The 27753-nt window shown below is 36.6% G+C and overlaps 1 protein-coding gene across 1 annotated transcript in view; it reads right to left on the reverse strand.

Moving 5' to 3' along the window:
* CFTR (CF transmembrane conductance regulator) overlaps positions 1–27753 on the reverse strand; it is a 159904-nt gene that overhangs the window by 105708 nt on the left and 26443 nt on the right. The window contains exons 6-11 of the mRNA XM_040259873.1: positions 27414–27577; positions 26186–26311; positions 22883–23129; positions 21452–21544; positions 13909–14088; positions 8796–8987 (exon numbers count right to left, since the gene is read on the reverse strand). Coding sequence (XP_040115807.1) covers positions 8796–8987; positions 13909–14088; positions 21452–21544; positions 22883–23129; positions 26186–26311; positions 27414–27577 — 1002 coding nt within the window. The remainder of the gene's footprint in view (positions 1–8795; positions 8988–13908; positions 14089–21451; positions 21545–22882; positions 23130–26185; positions 26312–27413; positions 27578–27753) is intronic.

Raw genomic sequence — 27753 nt, forward strand, 5'->3', positions numbered from 1 at the left:
GCACTCCCACCAGTGAGGGAAGTCACCCTGGAAGATACCGTGGACCCACCTGCTCCCCGCCCAGGGTTCCTACTTGTGCTCCCACTAAGCACATTTCACCAAATCCTTTGCAGTTGGAGTGTTACGTGAGAATTGGATTGCCCCATGAGAATTGGGTTGCCCCAGGTATACGTAATATGAAAGTCAAGTGTGGAGGACTCTGCCTTTCTGCCTTTGTTGGCTATTTGGTTTAATTGCTGGCAAGTACAGAGACAGAAATCATGATCTGACTGTTTTCTCCCAGTTCAGCTCTCACCATATACCCCTTCTTTTCCAGACTCTACCCTTGCTGCACTGCCTAGGGTTCCCCTTAAAATGCACTGTTTTTGCTTGACTCCAGCCCATTTCATCCTACACCCCAGCCACGCCAAACTGACTCTAGGTACAAAGGTTCAACGAACGTTGTCTGCTGGCTCCCGGTCTTGTACATTCTGTTCTCTTTCTGGAATGTTCTCCTGTTCTTCATTCAGATGATTCTTACTCACCCATCATCTCTCACCTTAGCTGTCACTTCCTTCAGGGAAACCTCATCTACCCATCTAAGACCAGATTAAGTGCTGCTTCCATATACCACATGAGAATCTTACATTAACCAATATCCTAGAATTTAACAAACTGCACTGGCTTTACTTGCTTATCTTCACCAGAATGAAAGACCCTTGAGGACAAGGATTGCTCCTATTCACCAATAATCCCCAGAGTTTGATGCCCTTTGTTCAATGATTGCACTCACAGATATTTACTACACAAGTGAATATGTGTGTGTGTGTGTGTTTTGTGTATGTGTATATACATTTCTCCCCCAAAATACTGTAAGTCAAAAACTCATAACAAACAGGATCCTTGTTATACTTGCAGGCAGTATGCAGAGTGCCTAATATATACTGTGTCCACAGTGGAAACTCAATAAATATTTATTGAGATCAAAATTTTAATTTATGAAATTTGAACCATGAATACTTAAACCTTCTAAATAAAAATTAGGTATTACAGATTCGGTCTCAAATATATTCTTGATAATACAATTGCCATTTCAAAGGTTACTTTTGTCTAGAGAATACTTACAGTCAATTTTTAGAAAAACTAAGTTTCCCTTCCTGGAAAGGCCTTTATGAATATTATTACCAAGTTCTAAGTTTATAGTAAAGTTTAAAGTTCTCTTAAATATAAGTGTAAAACCTTCTCTCAATCTTGTCTAATTAGCCATTGCAACAAAACAGAAAACTCCAAGGGTATGGGGTCCAGAATACTAATTCTTCAAGAGGATGAAACATCAGGCTTATCTATAAGATATAGCATGGCTTTGACCTTTGGAAAACTTAGCTAATTTTTTTTGTTTTTTTTTTTAATATGAAAGCCTGGCTTAACTTTCTGAATTTCATTATCTATTCATGAGCTAGCTTGATCCCACACAGTTATAATTAAATTTTTATACTACTGTTCTGTGGATTTGCCCACCTCTTAGGAAAAAGGGCAGTCTTCAGGTTATTCTGGATTTAGAGATGTCAGAATTGTCATTTAAGTTAATAATTAGTTCCAGAATTGCAATCTTAATTCCTAAAAGTTAGTTCATACTTTTAGAATTTAGCACAGGCTCATCTCAATTGCAAGCTCCTCAGAAAGCTGTCACTAGATAACTAGAAAGTGACAATTCAAAGGACCAATGTGTGCAAAACACTCAGCACAGCCCTACTGACTTGTGCCCTCCCAATGGATGTTAGCTAGTATTTATTTTTTAAGTTCCAGGGTTCAAATGATGTGAAATAACAGTCAGTTCAGGAAACACTGTGGTGTTCCTGCTTGGTCCTGGTTCCATAGTATTATAAAATAAAGGCATTTGCTTCATATTACAATAAGTAAATGGCAGTGTTTTCAAACTTAATTACCTATCAGTAGAAAATGACAGGTGGTTCAAGGTACAGTCACTTAGTGTGGTTTATTCTGGTTTAGGGAACATAGTTCAGTGTGTTTCAAATATCTGTTTTCAATGTTTATTATATCTTGGCTACTACTGAATGCAAATGTTAATTTGTATGGTATCTTTTTATTTACACATCTCCCAAGTGAACATTCCTGAATTCTCCTACAATTGTGGATTGACCACCCAAAAGTTAAGCCTCTGTTTAATGCAGGTTAGTTTTGGCCAGATCTGAAGATCCAGGGGTCAAACTCAAATTTAATTAGTCTTGTGGTATCTGTAAGATGGAATTTATTTTCCAGAAGAGTTAACTCATTTCTTTGCTTACTTCCCTCCCAAGTTTTTCATATTTCTTGCCAATTTCCCTCCCAAGTTTTTTTTCCTCTTAATAACTTCTTGCCAACTTCCCTCCCATTTTTTTTCTTCTAGTGACTTAAACATGAAGACTGTGTAGTAGAAGGGAAAACATAAACAGATTTTACATCTTCAACTTACATAGTAAATATTTTTTATTACAATGTGTATGTAATGGCTGTCTTGACAAATATTTACCTAATGAAGACCATTTTGTGGTTGCAAAAGGATTGCAACAACAGTGTGGAAACCAATTATATATACTAAGCCTCTGATCTCTTCTCATACCCCCACCCCACCTTGCGCCACACACAATATATAGCCAATTACTGCTCCAAACCAGGTACTTTTACATGAGAGTGAGTCACTAAATAAAGACAGTCCAATTATTTGGTATCCAAATGCTGGCCTGCCTAGAATCTGTTGCTATAGAATAAGGTATTGGAGAATTGTAAATGGTTGGTATTCTGGAAATTTTAAAAAGGTAAGAGAATAGTGAGATATCACTCTTACAGTATGAAATATGACTAAACTCTCCTTAACAGATAAGTAAGTTAATGTGGGGCCAATTACATTAATTCCTCTCTCTGAGCTAGCAAAATCTTCAGTGCTGGTTACAAAAGTTACAAATATATAGGAGGATTTTAAGGGAAGTTTGGGTACATGGAAAGAAAGCAATGGGAGGATAAGTCAATGGACACAAGGATACACAATGGTATTTTAAAAGAACTATTAATTTGTCTAAAAATCCTTTTACTATAATTAAGATTCGAAGTATGGCATATAGGCAAGACTTGGAGAAGTTCCTGAAAGAGGAGATCTCAGGGTAAAGAATCTGAGCAGAACTTGCTCACTCGTGTCTGCTCATTACAACTTTTCTATCAGCATAGCCCTGTCTCCATGCCCTTCCCTGTGATAAAGTCTTCATGCAACTCCACTGACTGAATATTTTCAACCACAGACTGAAATCAGAAAACTATGTGAACTATGCTGTGCGTGCCAAGCATCATTATACACGCAAGTACTTTGTGGGTATTAAAGCTGAAAAGAAACACAAAAATGAGGAAGAAAATATTCCACCTCATCTCCAGGTCCAAATCTAGATGTAGTACATTAAGAAACAGAACAGCTTTGGCAGTCAAAGTGAAAACATATTGGATCATGTATGTGTGTATTTGCAGATGGGGCTACAGACAGTACACAGAGGAAGTCATTAGCTGATTCCAGCTGTTAACCCTCAAGGACTCTGTAGGTATTTTGTGTTCCTGTGCTCAAAATTCCTCCATGCTTAAAAATATAAAACCTTCAATTTTGGAGATTCTCACTGGCCTTTTTCAAAGGTGTGAATACTTGCTTAACAATAACAAAACTTGGAAACTCTGAAGTCACTGAAAATAGGAAAAAATTTTCATTTTGACTGTGAGGATAGTCTAGCACTTTTAATTATTTTTATTTGTCCCTCATAGCAACAACTTGCTCTTATATAATCATCTCCTCAAACTCTGAGACTGAGAAGCTCAGAAAAGAACATTTTCTGAGTAAAATTCTTGCAACTGACATGCCTACTTCAAAACTTATCTCTGAAACAGTCAACCAATAAGAACTTATCCTTACGCCTATCAATGTGCTTGGTGTAGTATCCCAAAATAAAATTTTTAGAATCACCATTATCAAGAAATTTACCATGTAGTTGGATAGATAACAACATACAGGAAACATTCAGGAGGAGACAGTCATATACTAACGTACTCACAGTACTCACTGCATTTGTCAGCTTAAAGTACAGGAATTTAGGAGATGCTGGATGTTTTTGCCTATCATAAGGTGACTAGGAAGATATAAATCAGTCGCAAAAGCCAGCAGAACAGTAAGGAGCTGGGACTCGGGGACTATTGAAAATAAAAAAACTGTTTTATTTGATATTGTAAAGCAAAGAGGATGAAGAATGAATTAAATGGTGGTCATCACTGTTATTAAAGCTGATCTAGCGGTGTCCCCCACTGGTACTCTGTTAGCAAGACCAGTGGTCCCTCTGCTTGATCAGATATCTCAATTTTATGTAACTGATCTCCACACCCTTCCTTTCTAAACCCATGGCATTTCTATTTGTCCTTCTCTCCAGTTCCTGTTATAGAAGGAATCCTTAATCCTAAACCAACTACTCTTCTCTCTTAATTTCTTGAGGAAAAAAAATATTCACTCTTTCTCAGAGACTCATTTTTCCTGATGCCATTTGTAAGGATGCAAATAGTACACAAAGAGATCCCTATCTTCTCACAATTCCTCAGCTAATTTTGTCTCTTCTTGTCCATCGTTGACATTAGCTGGATTATTGAAATAGCTTCCTATTAGTCTTCCCCCTTCTAGTCAGAATAACGAACAGTACTACAACTACTACTATTAATAATAATCACTGATGTATTTAGTGCTTTCTATGTGCTAGAAGAATCCACAAAACTGTACAAATTAGGTAATAATATCTTCATATTGCAGAGGATAAAACTCAGTATATAGCAAGGTTAAGTAACGTTCGTCAGCAACCCACCCTGTTAGATTTCAAAATCTCTTTTCCTTCTGCTACCCCAAAAAAGTTCGAATAATATCCACCTTAATTCTGCTTCACATTTCACAGTCAAAGAGATATATCTAAATTTCAAAGCCGATTACATCACTCCCCTGATTAAACCTCTCCAAGACCAAATTCCTGAGACTTGTACACAAGCTCCCAAGACATGGCCCTCCAGTTTCATTCCTCCCTACTCACTGTCCCCCAGTTACACCCTCATTCTGTCAAAATGCTTGTGGTTCCCTGCACTAACCAAGTGGTTTCATGTCTGGTATTTCTGCTCATAGTTTTCTCTGTCCAGAATATCTTTTCCATTATCCTTAATGGAAATGGAAATTTTCAATTTTCCATCAAAATTTCCTTAATTCCTTCTACTTATCCTTCAAAGTGTTTTTAGAGAAAGCCCCCCTGAACTGACCAGGCAGGCTGAAAGCCCTCAACTGGGCTTCTGTAGTGCCGAGAGAGCTTCTATCCCAACACTTGCTATATTATATTGAAATGGTCTCTTGGAGTATGTTTTTCATCAATCAGCCTATAAGCTCTTTGAGTGAAAGAATAATCAAGTTTTCATTCTGCACCTACCCAGCCTCCACCACAGTGAACAGAGTCTGGTAATCACAGAAGTCATGCTGTGAGATCCAAAAGGGAAAGAGAAACTGGAATCACCTCCCAATCCCATGGCCATTTCTGGAGCATGGAACCAATGGGCCAACGCTCCAAACCTTCAGGATTGTATGCCAACTGTTTTCTTCCAGGGAACACTCCAATTTCTGTTACTTTGGTCATGCAGACCAACTATAGATGACCACTTTTAAAGTTTTCTCTCAGAACTACTTTTGTCAACATCAAAATTCATACTGATGACTTTTTTCATGATTCTGATTCATGGTTCTATTCAATTATGCCAAAACCCACCTTGTTTCCACAGCACTCACTAACAAGAACTGGCTTCGAGATACATGCCTTGTGTCATGCTCTCTAGCAGTATCCTCTACTCCAAAGGAAACAGAGATTAGCTTCAGTTCACAGAGTGGCAAATATGCACCAAATGCTGTGGGAGGCACTTTCTATTTATCTCATTTAATTTTCTCAGCAATCCAGTGACTATCACTCATCAATCTTCACTTCTCATATACCTAGCCTTCTCTCTATTTTACTGGCAACTCCAATGTTCTTAATAAAAAAATTCCATTCTTGTCACCATTAGAATTCCACAGGGAATCATTCCATCAAAGAATGGCCTTCTGCCCCCTCTGAAGGTTATTTTATCATTAGCAGACCCAGATTTCTCTTTTTACTCCTTTAGAAATGCCTCTTTTTCTCCCTGTTTGAGTAACCTTACGTTCTTTATTGATATCTTTTCCTATTGGCCCATGAACTGCCAAAGTATATATATATTTTGTTCTATTCATATTTTCATAAAATGTCTCAATAAATGTTTTCAAAATTAATACTCCCTACTTTCTCCTAGTTTAAAAGCTTAATTAGGCACAGAAAATTATGTTATATGATTACATTTATGTGAAATATCTAGAATAGGAATATTTTAGAGACAAAAGGTTGCTTACAATTATGTAGGGGGGTTAGGGATGAGAGAATGTAAATTGATTGCTAACCGAGGTTTCTTTTAGAGGAATTGAAAATCTGATGGTTATACAACCTTGAGCATATGAAAATAAAAACTACAATGAATTATACACTTTAAAAATAATTTTAAGACTAGTCATGGAATCAGGAAAAAAAAATGATTTTACTCTTACCCTGTTTCTCTCATTATTTTAACAGTTTTATCATGATACAATTCACATACTGTACAACCATTCATTAAAATACAGGTCACTTTATTATGCACTCTTTAGAAAACAGACCACACCCTATTCACCTTGGCATTCTCAGAACCTAGCACAGTATTCAGAAGATAGTAAATGTTCATTCTATGAATTAGTACCTATACCTCTGAATTTACTACTCATATAGCTATGCCATGCATGCCTGCATGCATGCGTGCTAAGTCACTTCAGTCATGTCTGACTCCTTTTGGGCTGTAGCCTCCCAGATTCCTCAGTCCAGGCAAGATCACTGGAATGGGTTGCCATACCCTCCCTCCAGGGGATCTTCCTGATTTAGGGATCAAAACTACATCTATTATGTCTCCTGCATTGGCAGGTGGGTTCTTCTGACCACCAGTGATACCTGAAAAGCCTATAGTTTTGCCATATTTAAATTAAATATACTTTTACAGGTTTACTTGGGGGAATCAGGACAGCATTTATAAAACTATTTCTATGAGAAAAGATATATTTAAAAGCAATAAATAAAGGCACCAGAAACTTTCCAACACCTTTGCAGTAATAAATAAACAGAGCTCATGCTTTATCTTGCAGGACACTGAGTATCACTCCTACAGCCTAGCCCCTCATAGACAAATACCTATGTTCTCTAGAAACACGCAGAATTTTTTTTATAACAGATTTAATGAGTGTTCTAACCTCCAAGTTGTGAAATACTATTCTTGGAAGAAGAGCTTTTGAGGAATGAAGAATATTTTCTTCAAGGTAAATCAAATATTTTTCAGAATAGCTTTTATTTTCATTATGCTTTCAGAGTATGTGAAAATAAGAAAAAGAAGCCTTTAAAAGCTACTGTTGAATGAGTTTGTATAAAGAGTCATTTGGTCAAGCATGTAGCTCTCTTTCGTAAGGACTGTAGTTTCTATCTAATCCACAATCAGCCTTTTCTCCCCCCCCTATTTTTCATACACTGTATTTTAAGCTTCATTTTATTCCCAGTGCAATTTTTTTTATAGAAATTGATTTAAAGAGATCTACTAGTATCAAATGCCATCTATCAAGGAGAGTGATTTTGAATCAAGATGAGTATTCAGGCAATACCGCTGACAAACCTCATAATGTGATATTTTCTCTGCTGATAAAACTCATGATGATACTTTCCCTACCATTAACATCATAATGACACTTTCCCTACCATTAAGATCCAGGGGATCTTCTCAACCCAGGGATCAAACCCAGGTCTCCTACAGTGCTGGCAGATTCTTTACTGTCTGAGCTACCAGGGTGAAAAGTGAAAGTAAAAGTTGCTCGGTCCTGTCCAACTCTTTGTGACCCCATGGACTGTATAGTCCATGGAATTCTCCAGGCCAGAATACTGGAGTGGGTAGCCTATCCCTTCTCCAGGGGTTCTTCCTGACCCAGGAATCGAACCAGGGTCTCCTGAATTGCAGGTGGATTCTTTACCGACTGAGCCGTCAGGGTGTCAACCCTTTATCATACAATTTATGTGCTGAATAGTACAAGATCCATATATTGGCTTTACTTGGAATACTTTCTGTATTTCTAGATGATGAACTCAGTCCTCAATATTGTTATGAAGTGATTCATCATAATTTTGCCACTGTTTCAGTGGATTACAGACACTAAAGGTTATATAGTTACATGTCCAAGGTCAAAGGATGAGATATAGTCACAACTTTATCTTAGATTCCCTATCGGCAGGTCAATGTTTGTTTCCTTAGGCTATGGTGTTATTAATTAAAATTCTCTTACGTAATTCTGAAGTACCTTTAAAAAATGCATCCTATACAAATGCCCATTGAGGACATTTGTCTCACTAATAAGTGAACAAAATTCTTGCCATTTCACAGAGTTTTTACTATAACCAAACCAGCCCACCATTTAAAAAATGAAGTGTATATTAAATTCATTAAAAAATGAATTGTATCTTTATGTTTCTGCAGGCTTCTTATAGCAGGGGTCATATATTTTATCAATTACTCACAGTAGTTTACTCATAGTGGAAATGTGATTAATATATGTAGACTTATTAAAATATTAAATATATAATTTAGGTAGTTTGAAGGTTTCATATGCATAACCAGAAGTTTTTCACATAGTTACTTACCTCTTCTAGTTGGCATGCTTTGATGACACTCCTATATCTATATTCATCATAGGAAACACCAAAGATGATGTTATCTTTAATAGTTCCAGGCATGATCCAGGAATACTGAGAGCAGAATGAAATTCTTCCACTGTGCTTAATTTTACCCTCTGAAGGTTCCAATTCTCCCATAATCATCATGAGAAGTGAAGTCTGGAAATAAAACCAGTGTTATTAAGTCAAATCATTTGATCAAATCATTCTCAGGATGCAGGTGCCACCAACTGTCATCCTAAGCATAGGTATCCTAATTTTTAAAGATTCTGTATTAATTCATTCAATTCACAATTTATGAAGCACTTCCTATTTTGGGTATGCTGCTATGCACAAAAGATACAAAGGGAGGCAAGAGACAATTACAATAGAATGTGATAAATGCTACACCAGAGGCTCACAGAGATGGGGTGCTGAGTTCAGGTTGTTGGGATGGGGTTGGAAGAGGTCAGGAAAGATTAGTTAATAACTGACACTTATTGAGTGCTCATTTGTTTTCTCACATGCCTTGTTCAGTCTAATTCTGTTGTACCTTTCTTGGAAACACGTGCAGAATCTGACTGCTACTTCCATTACTATCCAGATTAAGCTAACATCATCTCTTGCCAGAATAAATAGAATAGCTTTCTAACTCCTTGCTCCACCCTTGTCTTCCTGCAGTCTATTCTCAAAGTGGCCCTGTCAAAATGTAAGTCAGATCATGTTACTTTTCTGCTTAAAGCCCTCCAATGGCTTCTAAGGTTCTCAGAAAACAAGCCTAACTCATTACAAAGCCCTTTAAGAGACTCGCAGGGCCCTTATGTAATGGTCTCGCCCCCATTACTTCTCTCACAGCTCTCCTCTCCACAGCTCACTCTGAGCCGACCCCATTGACCTCCCTGCTGCTCTGTGAACCAGACAGACGGTCCCATTTCAAGGGTTTGCTCCACCCCCTACCTGGAAGACTCTAGATGACCATATGACCCAATCTCTCGCCTCCTTCAAATCTTTTCTCAAATGTTACCTTTCAATGAGGCCTCCACTGCTTAAAACTGCACCCCTATCATCAATCTTTCTTTCTGTTTTATCTTCAAAACTTCTATCATCAGATGACATTACATATATATACATACATATATGAACATTTTACTCAACAATCTAATGACATTATTGTTTGCTGATTAGTCCTGTCCGACTCTTTGCAGCATGATGCACTGTATTATACATTATTAAATAAGGGCTCAATAACTTTAAAAAGTAAATTACTGGTACATAAACAGACAAATCAGTGGACTAGAATTAAAGCTACAAAAGTAGATCTAAATGCATAAAAGAACTAGTATCTGATAAAGATGGCATCTAAAATGAGTGGGGGAAAATAGATTATTCAGTATATGTTGTGGTTGAACAGCCATGTGGAGGACAGACAAAAAACTGTAGCCGTATGCCACACCCAACACGTGATGAATTTCAAACAGGTCAAGAATAAGTACAAAAATAAGACTGTAAGAATTCTTAAAGAAAACACTGAAGGATGTCCAAAAGAAAAGAAAAACAACTACCACTGTGTAAGAAAGCTTTTCTATACGAATCAAAATCCAGAAGTCATAAAATAAAAAAATAAATCACATTATAAAGAAAAAAAAAGACTTGGGCACAGAAAACAAAAGGAAAAAATGTCAAACTGAAGTAAATGTTTGCAGGTTACCTCTTGAGTGATATTAAAGTCAAAAAAGAAAAATAACAATAACTCACTAGAAAATAGTACAAAGTATACAGATATTTCACAAAAAATTAAAATAGAGGTGACCTTTAAACATATGATAGTTTTTACTTTATTCCTAATAAGAGAAATGCAAATTGAAAAAACACTGACATATGACTTTACCCAACAAGACTGGAAAAAATTCAAATGTTAGATAACATATGCTGGGGATGCTGTGGGGAAATAAACCTACAATCTACACAGACTGTAACACACACGCACAAATTGATGCAGCCTTCAGGAAAGAAAGTTTGGCAGATATACAGAAATACTAGTAGACGTGCTAAATGACATATATGCAATATTATTCACAGTGTCATTCTTCGTATTAGCAAAATACTGGCAATAACCCAACTGTCAATCAATAGGTGATTCATTACATTACAAACATCCATCCAAACAATGAAATACTATATATAGAAGTATATACATTTAAAAAACTAACAAGAGTATCTGCCTGAATTGGGAGAAAGGATGGTGAAAAGTGGAAAATAAGCAGAGGAGAAAGAGAAGTGAGAGAAAATTTTTCAAATTTTTATGCATTTAAAATTTTAATTTTAACAAATAGTAATACCACCTAAAATATATTAGGAAGAAAGAAGGATGAAGAGAGAGGCACTTTTGTGATACCTATTTCAGTAAATGTTAAAATTCTTATTGTATATGGAAAATATCCAAAATTCCTTCAGTTCAGGTGCTCAGTTGTGCCTGACTCTTTGAGACCCCATGGACTGCAGCACACCAGGCTTCCCTGTCCATCGTCAAATTCCTTACTTCTACATATAATTCTTCTGTATAATTGAAACTGTAAGTATTATTTTCATATAGAGCAGATTTTTAAACCCCAACAATGGAATGGATCGGATTACATATAAATATATACACACATATTACATGTATATATATACACACATACATATATGTATACACAACATACATATATATATATGTATACACAATATACAGGTTTGGATCTATATAAGTTTGGATCTATATCAAATACAAAGGTTAAATATATATTTAACAATATTTATCTATATAAACATATAAATATATAATATTTATCAATATTTTGGTATTTTGAGAGATACAAAGTTAAACTGAATTAATATATATAAAATGCCAAATATTGATAAGACCCTGGTTTGTTCCCTGGGTCAGGAATATCCCCTGAAGTAGGAAATGGCAACCTGTTCCAGTTGTCTTGCTGAAAAATTCCATGCACAGAGGAGCCTGGTGGGCTACAGTCCATGGGGGTCACAAAAGAGTCGGACATGACTGAATATGCAGACACATACATATGTGTACTGACTGAATAACATGCCGTTATATAACTACACCAAAATTTACCTAATCAATCCCCTATTATTAGATATTTAGGAGTTCTCCCAATTTGCGGCTATTGAAACAACATGATGAATATCTTTATATAAAAATCTCTGCAAACATACTAGGGTAAGTCATACAAATAGAATTGTTAATTGGTTATTTTTAAGGCTTTTAATACACAAATTACCAAATTGAGTGGTTCAGTATTTATCTTGAAATGTGAGTATTTTCAATTATTCTATCTTATATTTTAGCTAGATCTGTTATCTAATAAGAGTATAAAATGCTCCATTCCTACTGCAATGAAAGGACATCCTCCTAGACTTAGTTGCCAAACTCTATTTCTCAGAGGGGTTTAATTATTCCTAAGGAACAATTGCCTCCATCTGACTCTGTCTTCCTATCTACTTCTCAGAAGATGTAACTCCAGCCAGCAATGATCTGCTCATCAATTCTTAATAGAGTTGCCTGAAATTTAATTGCTGGTTAAGTCCCATAATTTGTAATTCCAAAGCTGTTTGTTTACACCTTTCAAAGAAGTAATTTTAAACAAATAAAATTAATTTTTAAAAATTCAGTGAAACACAATTACTATCTTCTCATAAGCAATCATTCTCAGTCAAGTCATCTGTGATTTATTAGCAAATCCTCCTATGGTATCATTTTCTTTTAATAGTGAAAATTTCTAGTTATATAAGAAATAGAAGGGAAAAGTAGCACTTTAAGAAGAAATACATTTTTTCAAAGAAGAAAACGCACTATAGCTGCTTTATTGAAAGGCCTATTTCACATGTGGGAAAACACATACAGAGAGAGAAAAAAGCAAACTGTATATTGCTACAATTATGAACACCAAATTCAATGACTAGAAATTTTCTATAGTATTTTGTTTCCCAAGTCTCAGACTAAATTCTTTAAAATGTGATTCTTCCTTAACTAGACATTAATAAATAACTATTTTTCAGGGGTATTTAATTTCTGTTTATATTTACACTTTTATCTTAACAGTGGCACCGCTCCTTCCTTCCTTCTTCCTTTTCTTTCATCAAAGTATTCTGAAGAGTTTTAATAGGACACTAAACTTTTTTTTGATGGACAGGGAGGCCTAGCATGCTGCAGTTTATGGGGTCGCAAAGAGTCAGACACAACTGAGCGACTGAACTGAACTGAACCTTTTTTAATTTTTCTAGAAAGTACTGTAGCTAAAATTATAGTCAAGTGGGAATAAGAACCTCCTTTTAATAGACTTCCAAAGCAAATATCTATTATCCTTAAGTAGTCCATTTCAAAGCCAAGAGACCCTTGCTTATCTGATTCTATTCCTTCATGCCCTTTGAATGTATTTCCCAAATAAAGAGAACAAGTGTTTATCATTATCTGAACAATAGCTCAGATCATTCAAGACTAACATATAGTCTTCTCCTGACAATGAAATTTGACCCTTTAGTTTTTTAACCTCTTAATTTTTGTCAGATGTAACTCCAAATATCCATGGTTTATAATTAAATGAGGTAGAGTGGAAGGCTGATCAGCACAGAATAAACATTCCTATGTATTGCCATCAAAAAACTATCCCACTTAATAATTTTCCCTCATAATAAATCATATGCAAGCCTGAGTCCATTCTCCAAAAAAATTCTGTGTCAACAAAATGGGGATCTTTTGCCCATGTGGTTACTAAAGTAAAAAGTAAGCCCTGACGTTCCTGGACCAGCTCTGAGAAAATGTCATTGCCACAGATTGGCAAAAACGGATGCTTTACTTGTTCAACAAAGTTATTAAACACTCACCATGTACGTGCATAACACTGTACTGAGTGGTGCCCAAAATATAAATATATAAAAGAAAAAGTTACTGAAGATATCAGAAAGAAATGAAAGGCTAGAGGACGCTATCAGTGGAATAATTATACACAGTATCCAAATATTCTCCTTTTACAAACTAGAAGAAGAAAGGAGAAAAGCATGTCAGGTTAACATCTTCATGGTGAGGTATAAAACAGACTACCTTGCCTGCTCCTGTAGATCCAGCAACTGCCAACATCTGTCCTCTTTCTATCTTGAAACTGATATCTTTCAGGACAGGAGTACCGAGAAGTAAGTTACTGAAGAAGAGGCTGGTATCACCGATGGAAATTTTTCTATTGTTATTATTTTCTTTTGCTTTCTCAAATAATTTACTAAATCCCTGTAAACAAGAAAAAACACAGTAAATAAGAAGGTATGTTTCTCAGATATTTTCAAGGTGTGTGTGCAGGTGCAGTTGTGTCCGATTCTTTACAACCCAGTGGACTGTAGCCTGTCAGGCTCCTCTGTACATAAAATTTTTCCAGGCAAGAATACTGCAGCAGGCTGCCATGTCCTTCTCCAGGAGATCTTCCTGCCCGGGGATCGAACCTGCATCCCTTGTGTCTTCTGCATTGGCAGGCAGGTTCTTTACCAGCTGAGCCACTGGGGAAGCCCAATATTTTCAATAGCTATTTACACTATGTATTATTAGTTTGAAGAGTACATGGCACATGGTCCATACTTTATAGCACACAAGTTATAGCACATGATTTCTAGAGCACATGATCCAAAATATTTCAAAATTATAATAATAATTTCAATTGCTGATTGTTGCTCACCATCAAATTTAATTAAAGATATCTAGCTATATATACAAAGGTATCTATCTCCTCTCCCATAGGCTGAACACATACACATAATCATTCAATCTTCAGCAGAGTAACAATATATGAGGTAGACTTTACAAACTCTTTCATTCAAAGTTGTAGACTTGACTCAGAGAGGTTAAGTAACTGAAGTCATTTAAGTAGTAGGCCTGAGTAGAATTACAACCCAAATCTTCTAACTCTATCACACTGGCACCTTACTCTGAGAAGCTCAAAGTATTTTAGTAGGTATTACTAAGCATAAAAGTGATGATACTACCATTTGATTTGAATGAATTCCATTTTCGCAAAAGCGCTGGGAGAAGTTCTTTTCTGAAAGCTCCCTGCTTCTTGACTGCCCTCTGGGATGCATTAGAGTGCGTGCATGTGCTTAGTCGCTCAGCCATGTTCAACCCATTTGTGACACCATGGACTGCAGCCCATCAGGCTCCTCTCTCCATGGGATTCGCCAGGCAAGAATACTGCATTGGGTAGTCATTCCCTTCTCCAGGGGATCTTCCCAACCCAAGGATCAAACCCAGGTCTCCTGCATTGCAGGCAGATTCTTTACCATCTGAGCAGTCTTCAAATCACAGTTAATAGCAGTGCAGGTGATCAAGAGGAAGGTAGTAGTTAACAGAGTTTTAAGAGAATGCATTTTCACAACCTCAACATCCTGAAGTACTCCTTCCTAAAGTTAATCGTCTGAGAATTTGCTTGCTCTTTGTCACTTCTCTTTCCTACTTTCTGCTTCTCCCCTCAGAGAAGAGGCAGCCTTCTCACCAGTCCTAAGCTTAGCTAGGCTGCCCTTTCCAGAGTGTAAAAAGCTCCATGAAACGAACATGGGGACCATAAGAGAATGATTTTCTCCTGAGAGGGGATCCCATAAAAGCAAAGCCAGAAATATTGAAGGAGGTAACATCGTGTTTCACCAGGTTTCAAAGTGATGGCATCTATGTGTCCTATCATCTCAGAATCAGACTTAAGAGATGAATTGAAGAACAAGTTATTTTAATTAACTTATTATTTACCTTATTTTAGTAATTTAATAAACTAATACAAATTATTATCTGCATTTTAAAGTTACTTTTCCCTGATATAAAGCAAGTAATGTTTATCTGATTGACTTAGCAATGAGACCTGACTCTATAAATTCATTTATTTTCCATGAAATTGAAAGTACTAAAATGGCAGCTCCCAAGTTTTGTCAAAAATCCATTTAACATATGAAGACTCTATACAATAGACATTCTTTACCACCACTTAAACCTATGTTGAAAATTCATAAGTCAACTTAAAATGTATCAGAGGTATACAGATTTTCAGTACTATCAAAACTTTAGGTAAGACTACTGCTTGAATTCTTATGAGATGGATGGCTAACATCTCTTTCAGTCATCAAATAACTAAAAGCAAAGTTTTAAGAAGTAGGCAATGAAAATTCTTCAAATGAGACAAAGGCATTTTTTATTCTATTATTAACTTATTTATCTAATAGATATTTATTGAGCATCACCTCTATATTAAAGACCACTTCAAAAGTCTTACATAGGAGGATAACAAATGGGCAGATATTAATATTGCAACGTGCTTAGTGCTACAACTGAAAACTCACACTAAGTCCTATAGGACCACATTTCATAAAGCAAGTTACTCAGTCTGGAGCTTGTCCAAGTAATTAACCCAGTATTAGGCTATGAAGGATATAGGTGGTATTTCACAAGACCAAGAAATAGTATAGGCATTCCAGGAAGAAGGACCTGCGTGCATGATGATTTAGGCTTAAAAGGACAACATACACCTCAGGAGTGGTGAGTGGCTAGGTGAATGTATATAGGAAGATGACAAAGGATATCCTCGATAAACTGGGCAGTGCAGACTGTTAAGGGGCTCACGTTCCATGCTTAGAAATAGGACTTTTATCCAATAAACACTTGGACCAATGGAAGGTTGCTTTTACTTTAATTTACCTTAATTTTAACTCCTGATTACAGAAGTCAAAACTTACTTCAGAAAATGTGGAAAACAGATAAAAGCAGCAAGAAGGAGAGAGAAATCAGCTGTAGTCTTAACACTGAGAAGAAATCATGTTTAACATTTCAGTGAGATCCCTCCACTCCTTCGCATATATGTAAAATCATATATAATTTTACAGCATTAAGGAAAAATTATACATGAGCTTTGGGATCCTCTTTTTCTGACTTACAATATAAATCATAAATATTTTCACATACCATTAAACACTCTTTTTAATATAATTTGAAGTTGCAGGATAGTATTGAAGAGTATGGATAAACTATAAATATTAATAGTTCTCATTTTTTACGTTATATGACTTTCTTTTTAACTTAATAATTCTGTGATGTATGTACTTTGCTATAAATCTTGGAACAAATCTCTGGCTTTTTTAGTATAAATTTCTACAAGGGAAATTTCCAGAGCAAAGGTACAGCAAACATTCCAAGTCTTTGGAACAGTAGTTTCAAATTCTCTTCCATCAAGGTATGAGAGTGCTAGATTCCAGGAACCATCATCAACAATGTTGATTTCTGATTTGGGATTTATTTTGTTTTGTTCTATTTTTTCATGTTTTGTAAGTGAAAATGGAATCTCAGTATTGATCTTATTCTTATTTATTTGATCCCTACTATGGCTGAACACTTTCTGTATTTACAAGCTCCCTGTAGTTGTGAGAGAAATGATTATGGTATCCTTTGTCTTTATTTCAGTATCTGTCTCATCTTCTCAACCAGCTGCATGTGAAGTGAAGTCGCTCAGTCGTGTCCGACTTTTTGCGACCCCATGGACTGTAGCCTACCAGGCTCCTCCGTCCATGGGATTTTCCAGGCAAGAGTACTGGAGTGGGTTGCCATTTCCTTCTCCAGGAGAGCTTCCCAACCCAGGGATTGAACCTGGGTCTCCCGCATTGTAGGCAGACGCTTTACCATCTGAGCCACATAAATTATGTCACTCTGAGCTTTCGGCTCCTGGACTGTTGAGGATCTTAAGTGAAATAATACAGATGAAAGTATTTTGTATACAGTAAAACAGTGGTCCTTTTTCTTTTCATTAGACACAGGAGGGTGAGTAGAAAAGACATTTAGAGTCAGAGACGCCTAGGCTGACCTTTATGTCCTATAATCTTGTTCTAGTTACTTAAATTCCCTAAAGCTCAGCTTCCTAATATATAAATAGAAATTGTTCCTACTCACAGGTGCGAAGTGAGGGAGGAGTCATATATAATTCATCAGGGACATGCCTCTTGAGTCACTGGGTGAATTGTGAAATCATCACATGAGGCAGAGAAGACACTGGAAGCGGGTTTATGAAGCTTGGGAAGTGATGAATGTGAAGTGTTTGAGGACCTTGCAGGGAATTTGGAAATAATGTATGAAGTTCAGGAAAGGAACTGGGGCTGAAGACTTGCCCTTGAGAGTCATCAGCACATAGACGTCAGTCGAGCCTGGGCTGAGTCATCCACAGAGAGCATGAAATACCAGGAGGCGGTGGGGACCCTGTGGCTGACCGCCTTTTAAGAGGCAGGTAGCCAAGACTGAGAAGTCATGGCTGAAATATAAGATTACATGGAAAGAGTGGCTCACTAAAGCTAAGTTAAATAAATATTTCAAAAGAACAGTTTTTAATGCATTGGTAAAGACAGAATCCAGATTGCAGAAGGCAAAAGTCAAAAGATGAGGAAGTAAGAACAGTTTTAATAGCAAAGGGAAGGAGAATGATAAGGCTTGGATGATGGGGTTCGGGGGGGGGCAAAAGTCAGAGAAGAAATTTAACTTGAAAATATTTAGATATTAAAAGAAGTCAGTTGAAAAAAAAGGAATTGAGCTTCTAGAGAGAGAATAATTGCCAGCCCCATGTCCTGAGAAGATGAAGCAAGATAACAGTTCAGTTAAGGGCAGGGGGAAGCATACATCCTTCTCTTAGACACGATGGGAGAAAATAATAATCTCAAGGGTGAAGAAAGAAGCTGTAAGCACTCATACATGATGCTCTATATTTTATAGCATCTATGTATTTTCTCTGTATATTACAGAAGTCAAGGCCATCTGCTGGGGGTGAGCAGATCCTGGGAGAGATTGGGAGTTTCAGGAAACTGGTAAAAATCTGGAATAGCTTTTAGGGAAATAGTAAATAAAGTTAAGTCAAGACAAATGAAAACATTTCCCAAGAAAGTTTACAGGCCCATCTGAAGTTGAAACAGTAACTGTAAAACCTTATGACTGACTAGAGTATTTGATTTTCCCAGATAGCATTCCCTTCATCGAAGCTGTCAAGTGGATGTCTTACAGCAAACGATTCGGTGAAAAGAAAAGGGGATTCTGTAGGGTTTTCTATGTAGAGGATCATGTCATCTGCAAACAGTGAGAGTTTTACGTCTTCTTTTCCAATTTGGATTCCTTTTATTTCTTTTTCTGCTACAGCCACTATGGAGAACAGTGTGGAGATTCCTTAAAAAACTGAAAATAGAACTGCCTTATGACCCAGCAATCCCACTGCTGGGCATACACACTGAGGAAACCAGAATTGAAAGAGACACGTGTACCCCAATGTTCATTGCAGCACTGTTTATAATAGCCAGGACATGGAAGCAACCTAGATGTCCATCAGCAGACGAATGGATAAGAAAGCTGTGGTACATATACACAATGGAGTATTGCTCAGCCATTAAAAAAGAATACATTTGAATCAGTTCTAATGAGGTGGAGGAGACTGGAACTGATTATACAGAGTGAAGTAAGCCAGAAAGAAAAACACCAATGCAGTATAGTAATGCATATATATGGAATTTAGAAAGATGGTAACAATAACCCTGTATGCGAGACAGCAAAAGAGACACAGATGTACAGAACAGTCTTTTGGACTCTGTGGGAGAGGGAGTGGGTGGGATGGTTTGGGAGAATGGCACTGAAACATATATAACATCATATAAGAAACAAATTGCCAGTCCAGGTTCGAAGCAGGATACAGGATGCTCGGGGCTGGTGCGCTGGGATGACCCAGACGGATGGTATGGGGATGGGGATGGTATGGAGGTGGGAGAGGGGTTCAGGATTGGGAACACATGTACACCTATGGCGGATTCATGTTGATGTATGGCAAAACCAATACAATATTGTAAAGTAAAAAAAAATAATAGTAATAATAATAATATAATAAAATCTAAAAAAAAAAAAAAGAAAAGGGGATTGAGGGTGCTGCTGTAGGAACAACTGAAGTGACTGATGGAGGTTAAACCAGGAGGAGTCCCAAAGGGAGAACTAAGGAGACTAGAAATCTTCATGAAATTGGAAGGCAGTAAAGGTGGGATTGAGAGACTGAGAGAGCTAGGATTAGGAAATTCTAAACTGAGAAAGAGATTCCAGAGCAGGACATTTCCAAAGTGGAGTAAGTCTCGGCACTCACCAAGCTCAGCATATGAGCATGAGAGGAAGCTTCTGAAGAAGTAACTGTAAATAGAAGTTCTGAGGACAATATTGGAAGGATTTCTCATGTGAGTGCTGAAGTCTTAGACACGATGAGAGAGGTTTAACCAGCACCACTGTCCTGGGTAAATATCATCAAGGAGTGTCCAGAATTTGCTAGGTGACGCTGAGAGTCTGGAGGATGAGGATACAGCCAGATGAAAGGCAATGGTTCAGTGAAAGGGTTGTAGACCATGACATTTGGTCCAAAACCTAGCTTTATCCCTTGCCTGGTACATGAGCTAAGTCAGGTCCTAAAACCTTCCTAAGCCTCCATTCCCTTAATCAGCAAAATGGAAATATTAAGATTACATCATAGGAATGTTGTAAGAAATAAGACCAAACATGTAAAGTGCTTATCTAGTACCTGGCACATAGTAAGGGCTCAAGCATGCTATCTATTTTATTAGATGAAAGGAGAATGAGATGGAGATTAGAAAAACAATTGTCTGTATCACCAAAATCCTTGCTTTTCTTTATGTCTAGAAGGGCATTTGAAATTCCTAAAATCAAAGAAGTAAAATCAATCTAATCCACACACTTCTCCATAATTTTTCTAGGCAGATAAAGAATTATTCTCTTACCTCTATCTTAAAAAAAGAATTACAGTGACGCCCTTAGGGTCAACTTACTTATATAAATAAAACCAGTTTAAGGTATTATGAAATATGTGGAAATAGGACATTGCTTTCATAATGCCTATGTTTACTCAACAGAAAAAAAGTGATAAGGAAAGAGGAACTCCACTGGCGTTCTCTATAATCAAATATTAGTCCTTTAGAAGCCGAAAAATCACTAATAACATTTTTTCTGACCATGAGAAATGAGAATTTTTAATAGTGAATTAAAATAAGTGAAAATAGTAGAAAACAATCCATAGGTCTATCCCATATACATCTTTATGTTTATTGGTATCTGCAAAGCACGCCGGACTAGAACTTGAGATCACAGAGGGCAGCATTTACTGAGGAACTATTATGTGTATGGTACTATGCTGAATACTTCCCATAAGTTATCTCAGTCAATCTTCACAACAACCTTGCAAGGTATATATTAATATTCCCACTTTACAGATGGAGAACCAGAGGTTCCACAAAATTCAGTAACTTGCACTAGAAGTAAATGGTAGAACCAGTACTCAATTCCAGCTCAGTTTGGCTCCAAAACCTATGAGCACTGCATTACTTCCTAATTTATTATATGAAACAAATTACATGACTTAGAAAAACATGAAGAGGCCTGTCTGTCGTATTTAATATTCCTGGACCTCTACCTCTTAAACTACAAAATAAGTGGAGTGATTCCTCTTTCAGTTCTAACAATTCTATCATCATTCTAACTTTATTGCCCATTAAGATGAAAACCAGAATCACAAATAAGAAAAGCTTAATATTTAGAACAAACAAAAAATTCTGACCTCCTCCCAGAAGGCTGTTACATTCTCCATCACTACATCTGTAGTTGTTAAGTTATATTCCAATGTCTTATATTCTTGCTTTTGTAAGAAATCCTGTTTATAAAAGAAAGCAAAAACATATTATAGAACTAGGATAGTGTTAATACATTATTACATCTATTTAAACTCTAATAAGTGCTACATTTTATATTTTATGAATTATATTAGAAATTTTTCCTAAAAAATAATTTTATATGTGTTCTAAAGTTAATTGTCAAGTACTAGGATTTAGTATAAATGCATTCTTCAAATATGTGACATTTTATAGAACTTATTTATACATTAAATGTTAACATACCACTGACTCATCCTTGTACTAGATGACATGTTAACCTTAGTAATGAATTTATAAAGCACACCTGAACTACCAGCTGCCTCAATTCACATTGAGAGAGAGAAAACTAGTATTTTCATCTCTATAGCATCCTCCTTTTATTAGGTCCACGGTCCACCACTGACAGACTCTGATAGTGGTTTAGTTGCTAGGTCTTGTCTCACTCTTGCGACCCCATGGACTGTAGCCTGCCAGGCTCCTCTGTCCATGGGATTTTCCAGGCAAGAATTCTGGAATGGTTGGCCATTTCCTTCACCAGGGGAATCTTCCTGACCCTGCGATCAAGCCCGGGTCTCCTGCACTGCAGGCAAATTCTTTACCAACTGAGATACCAGGGAAGTCAAACTCTGGCCTATGTTAAATAATGGAGGACTACCTTAAAGTGGCTCACCCTTCACCCTCATTGTTTTAAACTTATGACACAGTGATTTATTTTCTGGATTAAATATTTAAATATATATCAAAACAGCATAATAAAACATTTTAAATTGTATATTAATTCTAAAAATTATAACCACATCCAAGTTCCTGGTGGTGATTCTGTTAGCTTGGCATAAATTGAGTCTAATTCCCTTAAGGACTTTAGAACTTCTCTTCAAAATTAACAGCTACGTCAGCATGCTGAGATTTTAAGGTAATTAATGTGGCATACAATGTCATTCTCATCCATCATACTGTTCAGAAAAATACTTGGGAAAGTTTAAGGTAAACATTCCTAGCATTAGCTAGAAAATTTTATAACTTCCTGATGAACCTGCCACCATGATTTTGCACATTTGCCAAGTTCATTAGAACTATTGATTGATGACTTGAATAATAATCTCCAGAAAACAGTAACAATATTTTCTTTAATTTCTCTGACTAAAATCTCATGGGCTTTCATTTTATTTCACTAGGATTTACAAGGCTCGCTGGACCACATATAGACATCAAGAGAGGAAATTCTGTGCATCAAACAGGTCCAAGGCCAAGAATTCATCTCTAGAGAGTCTGCTCATGACCCAAGCTCTAAACTGTTCTAAATCCATTGCGTCCGAAGACCCGTTTTGGTACACTACCTGTATTTTGCTTATTGCTCCAAGAGAATCATACCACGTCTGTACCGCCCAGGGGAACTGCCGAGTAACTGCCATGCGCAAAACGATGCAGAATGAGATGGTTGTGAATATTTTTCGAAGGATGATTCCTTTGAGCAGTGCATAAGGAAGCACAGATAAAAATACCACAAAGAACCCTGAGAAGAAGAAGGCTGAGCTATTGAGGTATCTCACATAGGCTGCCTTCCGGGTAAGTTTCAGTTCTGTTCTAAAACAAAAACAAAACCAAAAAAAACAAATAGTAAGATTTGGGGTGCTTATATACTTTCCAAAATATCAGGCATCTTGGAATAAAAAATCTGCACAAAGACTCTCAAAAGCTTTCTCTCTGCTTTCTGAATCTGGGTCTACCCTAGATGAGCTGTGTGATCTTGAGCAAGTTATTTAACCTCTCTGGGCCTCAGTTATCTTTTCTAAAAGAGGGGTGGATGACAATGAATATACCGGCATATAATACCTATAAATATTATTTTAAATAATCTCAATAATTATATTATTTTTATATCTTCATTCACATCATTATTAATTTATAGATTAATGAAACTAGTAATTTTTTTATTGATTGGTGTTTTAAGTATTTAAGTACAGATATGAGAATAATATTGAAAGATTTATAGAAGGAAAAGACAATTCTGGGATTCCCTAATGGATTGTCAACATTTCAGAAGTTCTGGATTGGCTTTGGAGAACCTTGAAAATAACATATGAGCCAAAGAGGAGTGGTTCTCAAGGCTTAGCACAAGTAAAAATCACCTGAGAAACTTTTTAAAATGCAGTGTATCAAGATCACCATTCAGAGATACTGAGTCTGCAGTAGTCCTCCAGAATCTGCTTTTTAAAAAAGATTGCTGCCAGTAAATCTTGGAAAATTACAAGAGAATAGATATTGCAGCCACCCTCTCTCCTTTCAGAATAATTATTTGCAATCTTACTTTTTTTTAGTCTGAACTGAAAATGTGAACTATTTTTTCAACACAAACAGAAGAGATTTAAATGCACCAACAGGCAGAAAGCAAGGGAGTGCAGAGCTGGCAAGAACAGAGGACAATGCTTCCTTCAACCTTCATCCCACTCTCACAGGATCATCAAAACTGGAATCACTTGTGATCCTTCCGTTCAGCTCTTGTGAGGGAAAGAGCAGAGATGAGACAGACAAGTAGAGCATGCTGGTGGGAGGGAGCGATAGCTGTGCCTGGCATTTGGGTGCTAGTTCCACATGCTTGTACAACTCAGAAAAGTTCTCATTCTCAAGTGGTAGAATGCAGATGAAATCTTTTTTTCAAGTCTGAAAAAAAATGTAATCCTCAGCACTCTGATGAAGAAAATGAAGTTCAGTGCTCCCAACCTACATTGTGATTCCCAGTCTAATGTGGTTTAGCTTACCTATTTTAATTATTTGGCATTAAAGGCAGATTATGATTTTGGAATCTAACTGGGGTGTGACTCAGCTCTGCTGGTTATAGCTATGCCATCTTAAGCAAGTTGCTCTTCCCTCTGTTCCTACAGAATCCACATCTACAGAAGAGAAATGTAACATCTCCCTTGTGGAGTTGTCGCCACAATAAATGACAACACAGGAACTTGCACTTAGAACTTACGTCTCTCTCTAATCTTCAACTGAAAGAAGAATACTGTTGGCTAGGCTTATATTTTTTTAATGCTAGAAAACACTGATTACTAAAATGTTAATAAATTTGTCAAAACTGTCATTGTATATTATAAACAGTTAAGGAAAATGAAGGAATGATACTACAAGAAAAGAATAACAGGCTCAAGAACATGTATTGATAGAAGAATCACCCAGAAAGCTGCTGCTAAGTCGCTTCAGTCATGTCCAACTCTTCGCAACCCCATGGACTGCAGCCTACCAGGCTCCTCCGCCCATGGGATTTTCCAAGCAAGAGTACTGGAGTGGGTTGCCATTGCCTTACTCCCCATAATAACAACACTAACACTTTGAGTCATAAAAACATTTTATCTTATTATGATTAAAAAAAAAACTGAAAGTGGCTTTATTACCAGAGAGCAGTAAAGTAGATTTTCAGGGAGCATTGCATAGCCTTTTACCCAGTTCATCAGTGACCCTTGAGAGCTAACTCAGTTGTTAAAGCGAAAAATTTCAACCAACTAAGCAGGATCTTTATGGATGTTTCCGGAAAGAAAATATAATTCCTTTCCTGGATTCGTCTTGAAAGGCATAATAAAAACAGGTGACCAATCATGTTTGGGCAATAAATAGTCTTTTACTGTTTCTATTTACATGGCAAAGGACTTACCATTTCAGCATCTCTTTTGTTGTTCCAATCACACACCTGCAGCTCAGTTACCACTGTCTACTGGACTCAGCAGCCTGAATCCCTGATAATCATACTCATATCATCTAAAATGGAACTCTTCTTTTTAGTATCTTTTCTTCCTATGAAACTCTCATGAGCTAATTCATTCTGAAATTATTTGCCCTTTAACAGAAGATCTATGCCCACTGAGCCTCCTAGACCCTTTTTTAAATTGCAATTTGTAGAACATGGAACTTGACTAAAGAAAAATGGTCTTAGAGCTACAGAAATACCTTGGTTTATATCACATCCAAAATTCTCTCAGCAACAGTATCCCAGTCTGTGCTGTATTTTTTGCTGGCTATAATCTTTACTAACCAGTGAAAGAAAGGTTATCTGAGGCAAAACAAGACCAGAGATCAAGACGGGTGCCAAGTACTGATTCTACTTCAGGTGCCGGCTTTCAATTTTTCAAGTGGAGGGTTTATAGAACACAATTTATAGATATTACCCTGGCATTGCTCTTAAGTAAAGGAAGAACAAACATATTTTAAACAAACAGAAGGGTTTTTTTTTTGGTTTGCTTTTCATGAGCCATAACATATAAATTAAGGAAGTTGAAATACTAGAGAATCATTTATTTGGTTCAGAGTTATATCTTTTTTACTCAAGCAGTTCTATTTTAGGTTTCATTCAGTCTCTAGCATCATGATCATTAGTTTAGTCTATTAAGCAGCTGTAAACACAAATAGGCAGTTCTTTTGTAAGATAGCTGTGTAGTGTAAAAATAGCTCACCTATGTAAAATGACAGTCCCATGAAAATGACATTACACCACTAACACATGAATATTGATATAACTTAACACAACTATTTGGTTGTCAAAAATTTCAAATATGAGCTGAAGTCCACTGTGACATACTCATTTTAAATATATTAAACCTTAATTGACTAATTTAACTGATATTAACATTTTTGGAATGACTTACTGTCTTAGGTTTTCAATGATTTTTTCCATTGCTTCTTCCCAGCAGTATGCCTTAACTGATTGGATATTTTCAATCATTTCTGACGTTATCACCAGTCTTTCATTGATCTTTCCAGCTCTCTGATCTCTGTAAATTATTTCATCCACAAATCAAATACTTAGTAAAAATAAACTGCCCACTAAGAACTGCTGAAGCTTTTACGAAAAGCCACATTTCTTTTATTAAACAGATGGATGTTTATTTTATTATCAAATACACAGTAACAAAAATAGTAACTATCAATCAGTAAATGCCTCCCATGTGCAGACACATGTATTAGATGAATGTCATATACTATGCCTAATCCTCTGAGGGAGGTGATTATTTCATTTAAAAACTGAAAAAACCAGAAACACAAAGGTTGAAGCAGCTTGACACAGGTAGTATGTCTAGTAAGGTGCAAAGTGGGATTCAAACTAAGAACCATTTGACTCCAAAATTTGAACATTTTCTATCACACTCTAGCTGGCAAACTCCAGAAGTCCTCTTTCATAAGCAGTGATTGGTATCACTGAATCATCCAGTAATAAAAAGCCACTAAGGCTGTGCTCTGATGATTCGTGAACCAGAGTAGAAAAAGCTTATGAACTTTACCTAAAATGTATGCTTTCCCTCCCATTCACATAACTGTTTTATCCATTGTACCTAAACCTCTGATGTGCAAAAAAAGCAAAATGGATGGTAACATACTTATAAAGAAATTCTATAGACTGGCAAGCTAAAAAATGTACCATTGATATAGAAAGTACTATTTATATCAAGGTCCCCAACCTCCGGGATCTAATGTCTGATGATCTGAGGTGGAGCTGATACAATAATAACAGAAATGAAGTACACAATAAATGTAATGTGCTTGAATCATCCTGAAACCATCCCCTCCTCCGGTCCATGGAAAAACTGTCTTCCACAAAACCAGTCTCTGGTGCCAAAATGGTTGGGAACCGCTGATAACATCATGAAAATATTCCTTTTTGTGACACCTAGTAAGAAGATCATGGTTCAGTACATAGAGAAGTTCTGGTGGGCTAGTATGTCATACACTCTGCCTTATCCTCCTGACAACCTAAGGGAGATAATTATTTCATATCAAAGATGAAAAAACCAGAAACAGTGGCAGAAGCAGCTTGACATAGGTCATATAACTAGTAAGAATGCAATCTGTGTTTCACACTATTTAAAGAGTTTCTACCTGTACTTCATCATCATTTTCCCTAATCCGGCTTGAAGAAGGGCGAGGACTACGAGGAAAGCAAGCCCACAGAAGGTGAAGGCCTGCAACAAGTCCCAGAGCAGCCCCATCAGCAGCGTCACTTGCAGAGGAGCAATCCACACAAAATGTGCCAGTGCAAGTCCCTGAAAAATAAAATCACAGTGAAAACCATGGACATTTTATCCTCCACCCCAAAACAAAGAGAAAATCAAGAATAGGAGAAAGAATCAAGCACAGTGAGCTCATACAATCATGGTTCTGAATGCATTAAAATCTAGGTATTCATTATATGGAGCACACAGCAATGTGCTTAAACATT

Source organism: Oryx dammah, unplaced genomic scaffold (assembly GCF_014754425.2).
Source record: "Oryx dammah isolate SB20612 unplaced genomic scaffold, SCBI_Odam_1.1 HiC_scaffold_18, whole genome shotgun sequence".
NCBI classification, from domain to species: domain Eukaryota; kingdom Metazoa; phylum Chordata; class Mammalia; order Artiodactyla; family Bovidae; genus Oryx; species Oryx dammah.